At 43.9% G+C, this 12,026-nt stretch overlaps 1 protein-coding gene across 1 annotated transcript; it reads right to left on the bottom strand.

Annotated features, from left to right (window-relative positions):
- Nucleotides 1-9,704: 9,704 nt before the first annotated feature.
- Nucleotides 9,705-12,026, bottom strand: LOC131841629 (apolipophorin-3-like). The gene is made up of 4 exons (XM_059189954.1): nucleotides 11,891-12,026; nucleotides 11,588-11,794; nucleotides 10,477-10,635; nucleotides 9,705-9,940 (listed from the first exon to the last, which is right to left on the bottom strand). The coding sequence occupies exons 1-4, from the start codon at nucleotides 11,933-11,935 to the stop codon at nucleotides 9,791-9,793; spliced, it is 561 nt and encodes a 186-aa protein (XP_059045937.1). The 5' UTR covers nucleotides 11,936-12,026; the 3' UTR covers nucleotides 9,705-9,790.

Here is a 12,026-nt window from a genome sequence, read left to right as displayed (position 1 = left end):
CGCCGAGGATCGCGGGGAACGGAATTGACGCTTCCGTGCCCTTTTCCTCCTGGTGGCCTCACTCTGGGCCTCCGTGGTGGCCTTCTTCTGGCCTGTATTAGCCCCGCCTGTGGTTGCCTGTGTAGCTGGGGCCGACTTCTGACCCTTCGCTGCTCTGGCCCGTTTTCCTCGCCGGACTACGGTCGTCCATTGCTCCGATGTAGATGGCGCCGGCTGAGAAGCGCTCACCCCTGCTCTACTAGTACTGGCTACAGGGGCCGTACTTACTCCTTTCTTGGCTGCCCCAGGTGTTCGGGGTGCAGCCGTGGTCCTTTTTGGCGGCGGGTTTTGAGACCTGCCGACAAGCTCCTCAATCCGCTCAAACCGGGCATTAAAAATGTCCCCGATTTGGCGGACTATTCTCGCATCGACACCCTCGGTGATTACCGGCGTTTCGCACGGCTCAGCACTTTGGGCGCCGGATGTCATATCCATGGCCGCACTATGTGGCTGATTCGCCAGTGCAGCTTTGGCTGCCGCCAATTCATCAAGCGCTGTAGTGAGCGCCAGGCGGTCCTCGTTACTCCTTTTTAGTACCTCCTGGTAGGAGTTTCGGGTGGCGGCAATCTCCCGCTCCCACTCCGCCCTCTCGGCCTTGAGCATCGCTAGCTCGTTCATGTCCTGGCCGGCGGACCCCATGGTCTTCTTCTTGAGGTCCCTTAGCTCCACATAATATTTTGCGGATTCCTCTCTGATGCCCGTCATCAATTCGCGCATATCCGCCATGTCGCGTGCCAACCGGGAATTCTCCCGGCGCAGCGCTGCGCACTCGGTTGATGCGGTCCTTCCCGCCAGAGATTCAGACGCCGCGCGGATGGTAGCGACGGCGTCTTTAATTTCCTTCACTATTGTGCCCTTCAAGTGGCCGGACTTCTTCACGGCATCAAGCACCTTCAGGGCACAATCCTGGATGTCCGAAACCAGGACGTCGGAGCGCTTCGCATCCTCGTCTGAGGGTCTGCGGGTGGTAGGGCGCTTCGCCGGTTTCGGGGTAGCCACTTTTACTGCAGCTGCCGCCTCCAACTCCATATCTCTCTGGGTAGCGGCAGCCAAGTCGGCCTTCGCCTGCACCAAATCGGGGTCACTTTCTCCTCCTGTCGTCTTTTTTGTCAGCCCACTACTGCCACCCACTTTTGTGACGGGCGTCCTCCTTGCCGCAGATAGTGTTGCGGGTTTTTGCACCGGTGTTTTAAAGACAATCTCGGGTGCGTCATCTTCCGGTTTCGACTTCTCAACGATCCGCCTCTTGCGCTGAGATCTTCGTTGCGGCAAAGGTGTTGATGTGCCGGCAACATCGCTTCCTACTTCAGAATCCAAGGAGAGACTCGATCCGGAGAAATCCGAATCTAATCCCTCCATTGCTTCTGCCTCCATTTGGTCCAGCAGCCTCTCCACAAACTCCCTCCTCGCTGCATCTACCTCCTCCTCATCCTCCCACTCATGGCCTAACTTGTCCCCCCCAGAATACTTGGGACAGCCCACCCCGGCGAATCCGGTGCGGTGGGGAAGGATTCTCCAGCTTTGCTGGTACCTTCCCTGGGGTAATACGTTTCTTTTAGGTTCTGCCATGTCATCTTGTTCCTTTTTTACCCGGGTGAGGTCCCGCGGAAGACGAAAACGAAAACGAAGAATAAGGGGACAGAAAGGATATTAGGACAGGAAAGGAAACAAAACACAAAACACAAAACGAAGAAAACAAAACAAAACAAAAACCAAGAACCAAGAAGAAACTATGTACATATTTACAACCTAAACCTAACTATTCACAAATAAATAACTTAACCTAACTATATACACTATTTACACTCCTACCTACTCGCCGGACTATCGGCCGACATAGTAGCAGTATCCCGAAGGAACGTCTACTATCCCGCCCAGGGCGTACCAGAACCAAACCATTGCTCGGCCACCGTTCCCCGCGGACGTATCCACGAGGATGGGAAGCCTCCCAATGGCAGGCCCATACTTGGAGGTTGCCCGACTCACGCCCCAACCTAACCTAACCTAACCTAACCTAACCTAACCTAACCTAACCTAACCTAACCTAACCTAACCTAACCTAACCTAACCTAACCTAACCTAACCTAACCTAACCTTGGCCTAACCTGGCCTGGCCTGGCCTGGCCTGGCCTGGCCTGGCCTGGCCTGGCCTGGCCTGGCCTGGCCTGGCCTGGCCTGGCCTGGCCTGGCCTGGCCTGGCCTGGCCTGGCCTGGCCTGGCCTGGCCTGGCCTGGCCTGGCCTGGCCTGGCCTGGCCTGGCCTGGCCTGGCCTGGCCTGGCCTGGCCTGGCCTGGCCTGGCCTGGCCTGGCCTGGCCTGGCCTGGCCTGGCCTGGCCTGGCCTGGCCTGGCCTGGCCTGGCCTGGCCTGGCCTGGCCTGGCCTGGCCTGGCCTGGCCTGGCCTGGCCTGGCCTGGCCTGGCCTGGCCTGGCCTGGCCTGGCCTGGCCTGGCCTGGCCTGGCCTGGCCTGGCCTGGCCTGGCCTGGCCTGGCCTGGCCTGGCCTGGCCTGGCCTGGCCTGGCCTGGCCTGGCCTGGCCTGGCCTGGCCTGGCCTGGCCTAACCTGGCCTGGCCTGGCCTGGCCTGGCCTGGCCTGGCCTGGCCTGGCCTGGCCTGGCCTGGCCTGGCAACTGGCACTGGCCTGGCCTGGCCTGGCCTGGCCTGGCCTGGCCTGGCCTGGCCTGGCCTGGCCTGGCCTGGCCTAACCTGGCCTGGCCTAACCTAACCTAACCTAACCTAACCTAACCTAACCTAACCTAACCTAACCTAACCTAACCTAAACCTAAACCTAAACCTAAACCTAAACCTAAGCCTAAGCCTAAGCCTAAACCTAAGCCTAAGCCTAAACCTAAACCTAAACCTAAACCTAAACCTAAACCTAAACCTAAACCTAAACCTAAACCTAAACCTAAACCTAAGCCTAAACCTAAACCTAAACCTAAACCTAAACCTAAACCTAAACCTAAACCTAAACCTAAACCTAAACCTAAACCTAAACCTAAACCTAAACCTAAACCTAAACCTAAACCTAAACCTAAACCTAAACCGTAGGTTTCCTTTGGACGTCTGTAAGATATGTTATGTCGACAGAACGAAATTTAATCGCGATTTATCTTTACCTTACTCGCCATCTAGCGTGTAATATTATTATTACTACTCGGAACTTCATTGTGCACGCGCTTTGCTTAACAATGCGCCATCTAGTGTGCGGTAGGAAGGAAAGATAGCTTTGCGCTTTCCTTCACTTTACTTTACTTTACTGAGCGCCATCTGGTGTGCGATAGAAAGAAAGGGGACGACATACAATATTGCAGGAAGGTAATATTGTATGTCTTTTGATGCAGATTTGTTTATTTATTTATTTATTTAATCAACGCTGTTTATATTTGATAGTGGTAGTCGGTTTTCATTCTCTTCTGCAGCGGTATTTTATAGGTATGCGGACAGGGATTAGCGAAACGCTGTTGTTGACGCACTGTCGCACACGAACTAATATAGTGTCATTTGAATGCATTATAAGAGCGTGGCGCAGTACGCATAGGTATATATATAACAATTTGTCCCTCATGGTTGGTATGGTTTCACCGCCGGCAAGTCTACCACTGACGTAAGTGTAGTTAGTAACACATATTTTCGAATCATGGGAGAAGTCACAGGATACACGCCCATACGAACCCCTAACATAAATAGAGCCATACTTTCTATTCATCCAGCGTGTGGGGATGAATTCCCTGTCGATGGCGAGCGGTGCAATGGTAAAAGGTAACCGTAAGCATCATGTCAAACAATTCATCAGAACACAGTCCGTTGTATATTCAGTAGAACACACAAAGCGATGCGAAGTCTCGCCTCAAGCTAAGTGGTTCGATACCGTTTGAGAGATTGGGATCATCAACAATTCTCATAGCACATCTCTGAACCGAGTCAAAAAGACCGAGCTGGTATCCAGGTTCTCCTGCCCAAAGATGAGAGCAGTACTCCATGTGCGGCCGAACACATGCAGCATTTAAATTCCGCCTCGCATCAGATACGCCAACATCCCTGTTGGAACGAACCGTGGTCCAAGCCTGATAAGCAGTTTCTTTAGCCTGTCTGGCTTCTCTGCATGACCTATTAAACCACGGTCGCTTTTTCGCCCCTGAAGCAACAAGCAGATTTGGAATGAAACATTCCATACCCGCAAGTATGACTTCAGTAACGGCGGCTGTACAGGTATCGACGTCTTCTGATGCAAAGCAGTGCTGCTTCCATGGGTACGACGCGTAAATTTCTCGCAATCTGTCCCAATCTGCTGACTTATAATGCCACATGCGACGTCGACCAGGTGTTCGGTGTGTGGCAGGTTGTGTGCACTGTACTTGGGATCGAATAAGACAGTGATCCGAAGAACCAAGAGGCGCTTCCACGGTGACTGAATATTCGTCCGGACCTGTAGTCAGCAGAAGGTCCAGTAAGGAGCTCGTATGGGTCTCGATATCTGGTATTCTCGTTGGAGAATGAACCAGTTGTGAGAATCCATAGGCCAGGGCAAACTCGTGAGCAGTTCTCCCCGCATGGTCAGTGATTCGAGAACGGAGCCACTCGTTGTGATGGGCATTAAAGTCTCCAAGTATCACTAAATTCGCGGAGGAATATTGCTCAAGAACTTTAACAGACGTGATTTGAGGTGCTCAAACAGACGAGTCGTGTCCTCGTCACCGCTATGAGACCTGTATAGGCACGCGTAGATACCGGTGTACTCAGCCTGATCTACGCGTACCCATAGTACTGACAGGTCTTTTTTTCTAGGCCAAGAAGGCGGCGACAGCAAATATCCTCCCGGACATACAAACATACCCCAGCTCGACGCACAAAATCTGTGCTCAAGTGTATACCCGGGATACGTAAGGTACGAAGTATCAGCCGGACAGGATATCTGTGTCTCCGTAAGGAACAGAAGGGTCGGCTTGGCGGTCTCGAGATGATGGTGGACCGCATTGATGTTTCCGTGTAGTCCCCTGATGTTACAGAAATCCATATTAATAGTGGATAGGGGCGCTGATTTACTGCGATTCCTTTTCTATTTTCTGGCCATTTGGGTATTCTTTTTTTAAGGTTGAAGGGGAATGATCGCGCTGGTATTAGAAAGGACAAAAGATGTATCAACGCACCCCAGTATTGCACAGGTTTGGCAATTTGGTGGCACAGCGGCCGGAAGGGCCCCCGGTCCCCCCACTGGTGTAGCAGCCGGGTACACTCCGGTCTCCTTCTCCGGCACGACTACTACACCAGGGATTATGCGCAGGCGGTGATTCAGCCAGGGCGGAGATTAAGTAATCCCTGGGTTCGGGAACCCAACAACCTGCGGGCGGCCAGCCGTTAACCGTTTCACCGGGTCTCCCTGAACGCTGCGCCACCACGTCGCGCCTATGCAATCCCGCGGCACTGTTGAACACACAGGTCCTCCAATACCATCACAACCAATCCCCACGGGGGCTCTAGTCACCTTACATACCACAGGAACACAGTGCTGCTGCAAGTACAGTAATAATCTAAATACATCAAGCTGTATGTATGTAGTCTGTTTCTATTCCTAAATTCCTAAAACCAATGAGTACACTGGCTCTGGAGGTAACAGCTATGGTATCAATTTGTTTGTTTTTATGACTAAATTTCCATAATTACTAAAATAAGAATATTTTTATCATCGTATAATTTTAAGTAGTATAAATAGTTTTAAAATATAAACGTGTTGGCAATTAGCTCTAAGTTTATATTGTGTTAATTAAATAAATCAATAAATCACTGACAACCTGTTTTTGACTAATATTGACACGTGCCTTCCCGGAACGTCTCTACTTACACTTGAACTTTATGGTATGGTATTAAAGTTCAAATTGACTTAAGTATGATTAAGAATCGTAGAGAAAGAAAGAAAGAAGAAAAAAAAAAAAAAAAAAAAAAAAAAAAAAAAAAAGAAAAGTATTATCGAAGTTGATTTAGTAGTTCTCGAGATTAGCGCTTACCAACACATTTAGCGATTCATTTTTATATTATAGATATATAAATATGTATAGATTATGTAGAAAGTAGTGAAAGGGTTTTAAATTTATTAAATTGGGAAAATTCTCACGACTCACTACACCACATCAGTGTTGCCAATTCGATCTTTGATTTTTGTCCAAAATCACATTAAAGAAAAAATGTTGGTCCAAATTAAGAAAAAAAAAAAAAAAAAAAAAAAAAAAAAAAAAAAAAAAAAAAAAAGTTGTGTCAACTAGACTAACCAGCCTCAAGGCTGGATTTCACCAATGAAACTGATCGCGTTTAGTTCGAACTGTCCGCCATTAAAACGTTTAAACGTGTTCAAAGCTTCGTTTTGCATTTCACCACTACAAATCAAGTAACTACAGTCGTATTTTTAATTAGACGAAGCTAGCTGACAGTGGCTAATGTCACTTTGTAAAATAATGTTGCCATATTTAAAGTAATAGTGATGCGTTCAGTTCTCGGTCAGATCAATGAACAATGCATGTGAATAGTTAATCATTTCAAACTACAAAAGAATATTATTTCTATTTTACAATAAAATTGTATAAAAGTGCTCTGATATAAGTTACTAGTAACTACAATCAGTTTTTTGATGGCTTATTACAAAGCGCGCGGCTACTAGTGCCAACACAAATCAACGTCGCGAGCGTCTGTCGCCATTTTGTTCGTAATTCGGCTTCTAACCTCTGGTCTGAGAGCACGAATGTTTTTTTTGCGCTCACGCTGTTTTGTTAAGTTTTTCCTCATGTTGTGTTTGTGGTAATTGTTGGGTATATTGTATATTTACTACATTGTTTCATACAAACAATATGGATCCTTTTTGGAAATAAGAGAAAGCAGCAGCAGATTAAATATTAAAATGATAAAATTTATATGTACTTCATTTCGTGTTTCTTCATACTGCTAAGTTGATCAGCTAGCGACAGAATCTCATTTACATATGTTTCCATGGTTTCGAATTGTTCTGGTTTGATTGAACATTGAGTTCGAAGACATGACAACCTTCTATGCAAACCAGTGTCGTCATATGCCTTTTTCAAGGCCACCCATACATCCTTAGCGGTTTTAGCTTGTATAATATGAGCATAACATGACTTATCGACGCTTAAACAGAGCCTTGGTCGAGCTTTTTCTTCTTTGCGAATATGCTCATTGCTTACGCCGTCTCCACTTTGAGAATCGCTGGTAGCATCAGGTTTTCCAGTAACGTATTGCCATAAATTTTCGAATATGAGTATATTCTGCATTTGAAATGCCCAATCTCGATAATTAATGGTACCTTTCAGTTTTTCCATTGCAATTCTCGAACTTGAACACTCACCCATTTTCGAATATCACACATATATTTTTAACAATATTTTTACGCGTTTTAGCCCATAACCTTTTGGAAATAAGAGAAAGCAGCAGCAGATTAAATATTAAAATATATTAAAATGATAAAATTTATAATAATATGACATTACAAACATTACTGAGATAATCTAAATGACATATTCTATAAAAATGTACAAACAACTAATTCTACGATGGCCAGCATTATACTTCCAACAATCCTCAACCAAGCACGTCAAGCCAAAGCTTGTCTCCAAGAAAGACGTTACCCAAAAACTTATGATACAAAACGTCTTCAAATACGTATTTGAGAAAGCTGCTTCACTATTACCTATTGAGGCTCCCAAAAAATCAAATGTATTTCGAAAACAGCTGACATTTTGGGAATTGGTGTGACCTCAGTCTACAATGTATTAAAATAATACAAAGTGAACAATTTAAGTCTCCGGAGAAACGTGGACCGAAACACTGTTTCAAAGATAAATTATTATCAATTTTTAGACAGATTTATAATTAATGTCACTGAAAGCGACAATGATTTTTTTATCGTTTAGAAAATTCGTTTAGTTTTCTAACTTTTTAGTTAATAGGTCTTTTATGGGAATAGGTATAAAAATTTACAATAAGATACCAAAGGATATGTTGGAATTACCCTTAAATAAATTCAAAACATCTGTTAAATCATATTTACTGAGCAAAGCCTATTACTCACTAAACGATTACTTGAATGACGAGTGTGCATGGCAATAGTTGTTCATGCACTGAATTTTCATTTAATGTTAGACATAGACACCTATATAAAAATACATTGTAAATAAACTGGCTTTAAAAAAAAAAAAAGTAATTCAATTGAGTTTCTTGCCAGTTCTTCTCAATTGGATCTATATACCGAACTGGACGGTAGGGAAAAAAATTAAATTATAATGTAAAAATTTGACGTTCATAAGCGGCTAAAATGTCCTACATGAATAAATGATTTTTGAATTTGAATTTGAATTTGAATTTATCTGATGATGAATAAAAACAAATTTTGTAATAAGCGAAGTTTTTATTTTACATAACTATATTATGTTATATATTGTTATATTTTATACATCTATAGTTTCAATTACATGATGAATTGTAAATAGGGCAGTCTTAAAAGTTTCCACGCAATTTTTTCTTTATGTTTAAAATACTCGGTATTCGAACCCCGTACCCGATATCGACAGTTCGGCACACTAACTATTCACTAGACAATCGAGGCAATTCCATTAATTTAGGAGTTTTATCAATGATTCACTTTGTCACAACACTATTTTTATTTCATCAAATACTGACAACACAGTAAACGTCACTTGACTTCGTCTAATTAAAAATACGACTATAGTGTATTAACCCAATAATTTAAAATGTATTCTTCTAAGCTATCTAATGTACTCACTTTTTAAATTGGTCGGATTAACAATATTCGGCTGCAACTTCATAGTAGTGTTTCATCGATAGAAATGATTTCTGTTGCCGTTATACGATCTCACTATATTTATTAGCATTTTTTAAATTGTAATGATTGTTGTATTGCATCACAACTTCAACAGAGACGACATCATATGGTGTTACATAATTAGTCCCAACAATTGGTCCCAACGACACTGATACAAAACTAACGGGAATTCAAATTCAAATTCAAAAAATGTTTATTCATGTAGGACATTATAGCCGCTTATAAAACGTTAAATTTTTTTATACTATTTTCTCATCATCCAATTGAGAAGAACTGGCAAGAAACTCATTTGAATTACTTTTTTTTTTAAGCCAGTTTATTTGCAATGTATATTTACATGTATAGGTGTCTATGTCTAACATTAAATGAAAATCCCGTGCATGCACAACTATTGCCGTGCACGCTCGTCATTCAAGTAATCGTTCAGTGAGTTCAGGCTTTACTCAGTAAATATGATTTAACAGATGTTTTGAATTTATTTAAGGGTAATTCCAATATATCCTTTGGTATCTTATTGTAAATTTTTATACCTATTCCCATAAAAGTCCTATTGACTTTTTCTAAACGATAGTGGGGGGACGGCAAGTTTGTCTTTAAATCTAGTATTAATATTATGAATCCCGGGGCTCTGATCTCGGGGAACTGGCGAATTTCTACACAGACTTCAGCTAGCTCCATTTGGCCGCTGGTCGGTAAGAGCTACGATTACAGTGTATGGTGTATGGTGCACGCACTGAGGACAGGGATGATGTGGCCCATAACATGTACCTTCACTACTATTATTACTGTATTGTATTGTAGAACAAATGAACAGGCCGTAGTTATGTCTAATAATATTGTTTATTCATACAATAATATATATATATATATACATGTATTATGGAGGCGGTTGGCGGGTGGGTGTGGGTGTTATTGCTTGTTGGCCGCCTCGTGCAGCTTCTTCTGCACGTCCTCGGCCTGCTTCACGAAGTCGTCGTAGGCGGCCTTGATCTGCGGCGCCAACTTCTTGTTCGTCTCCTCCAGGTTGGCGCCCACAGTCTTCGCCAGCTTCTGTGTCTCCTGCAACATTACAATCGAACATTGTGTGACACTATCCATCGAATTTCTTTCACACAAACTTATTTATATTATAGGATACTTGTAGTTGTTGTACTTATTAGGACGTTACAGAAATATCACTACAATGAACTTTTTGGATGATAGTTTTTATAAATGTAACTGAAAGTAGCATTGAGTGTTGTTGGCCTCTGACGGCAGTGGGTAGAGTGGTTAGAGTGGTTAGTTATGTCTGTGATACTCGTGGATACAGGAACACTTGCTTGCAAGTAGAGACTGGCCGTGCGTCGGTCACACCCCGTGCCGTGGGCCAGTGTCGCAGTCGGCACTGGTTGTCTTTTAGATGCATGTCACAACGTTTTGTTGTCAGAAATTACTGGGCTAGGTAGAAGTAAACTTTAAACAAGGCTTCTCTCTGTCGCGTTCATACAGCGTTAAGCCTTATTCTTTGTCCTCCAACTGGTAGATACCTACCAGGAGAGTGGTGGATCTGGTGCAGTGATGTGTGTGGTCAGTGAGCGGCGGTGGGTGGTAGTTACCTGCACTGTGGTCTGCACGGCGCTCTGCAGCTTCTCGCGCAAGTTGTTGGCCTGCTTCTCCACTTCGGGGTTGCGCTGGCGGAGGTCGGCCGCCGCTCGCTCCAGGTTGGTCTTGGTCTGCTCTAGCGCTTCCTTCGCTTTACCATTGGCGTCGTTCAACTGCCGATATAAACACACTTCATTACTTTCTATTACAAAACTGCAAACTAAGGCGCTTTCAAATATTACTCGCGCTGTTTAATAAATTTAGTGGCACTGAACTGCTGACTGACTAGTTAAAATAACATCAACTTGAGATATTTATAACAATAATTTAATTCTATCCCTGTATTTTATCAGTTTAAATACTAGCTGCACCCGTGACTCCGTTTGCGTGGAATTTAAATTAATTTTCTAAAATAAAAGTAGCTTAAGTTACTCCTTTTATACATCAGCTACCTGCCAATAAAAGTCCCGTCAAAATCGATCCAGCCATTTCAGAGATTAGCCGGAACTAACAGATATACATACAGACAGACAAAAATGTTAAAAAAAAAAAGGTATTTTGTTGTATGTAGAGTATTTATATTCACATGCATATAGTAAAAAAAAAACGGTTATTTCAATATTACTAACAGACACTCCAATTTTATGTATATGTATAGATGTATAGATACATATATAACAAATAAGTATATGTAGGATCACATACATATTATAATTACCGGCTACCAACAAGACCTACTATAATCGTTTCAGTTGTATCATTACACATCTATAGAGGGACCGTGACGTGTCTGTTTGTTTGTTATGTTTGTAGTATCACACAGTCACGGCTGGAGACTTTAGGATTCAATTTTCACATAATATATATGTAAAGTGTGGCTAAAGTAGTGCTATCATTACATAGTATAAAACAAAGTCGCTGTCGCTGTCTGTCCGTCCCTATGTATGATTAAATCTTTAAAACTACGCAACGGTTTTTGAAGCGGTGTTTTTTTTAATAGATAGAGTGATATTCAAGAGGAAGGTTTATATGTATAATATATGTACACCCGGACGAAGCCGTGGCGAGTAGCTAGTAACATAATAAAAACAATCGTTAGTCAGTAGTATAAGAGTGGGTACTCACCGCTTTCTGGAGGGTGGAAGCGAGAGAGTTCAGTTGCTGCAGCACGGTATCGGAGCCGTCCTTCAGCGCCTTGTTAAACTCCTTCGTGTCCTTGGAGTTGGTGAAAGCGTTCAACTGCTCGCTGAACGTCTTCTGGAACTCGGCTGCGTGCTTCTCCAGGTCCTGCAGCGGCGAGGGCGCCTCACGACGCACCGTGCCGGCCTGCGCCTGCACCCCAACACACATACATATTATAATGGAAGCGGTTCTATCGACCACCCGAGAGAGTACCACAAGAGTAAAATTGTAAAGTAAAGATCTTACCAGAGCGAAGCATGCGGCGAAAATAACTATAAGCTTGGCGGCCATACTGGTAGAGGGTAATGTGACGGGAACGGAGCTCGTGTAACACAGCAGTGGACGGTACAGTGGGCCTGCAACACAGAATGAATGTGCAGGG

Source organism: Achroia grisella, unplaced genomic scaffold (assembly GCF_030625045.1).
Source record: "Achroia grisella isolate CSIRO2021 unplaced genomic scaffold, CSIRO_AGI_Agris_v1 utg1866, whole genome shotgun sequence".
In the NCBI taxonomy this organism is placed as follows: Eukaryota; Metazoa; Arthropoda; class Insecta; order Lepidoptera; family Pyralidae; genus Achroia; species Achroia grisella.
The sequence above is the reverse complement of the archived record's forward strand: the minus strand, read 5'-3'. Positions and strand labels throughout refer to the sequence as shown.

What these genes read in the sequence shown, in the direction of transcription:
- LOC131841629 (XM_059189954.1), bottom strand. Translation starts at nt 11,935, where the DNA reads ATGGCCGCCAAGCTTATAGTTATTTTCGCCGCATGCTTCGCTCTG. An exon ending in TCGCCGCATGCTTCGCTCTG is followed by an intron (nt 11,795 to 11,890) that starts GTAAGATCTTTA and finishes GTTGGGGTGCAG; the next exon opens with GCGCAGGCCGGCACGGTGCG. An exon ending in CCGTGCAGACCACAGTGCAG is followed by an intron (nt 9,941 to 10,476) that starts GTAACTACCACC and finishes GTAATGTTGCAG; the next exon opens with GAGACACAGAAGCTGGCGAA.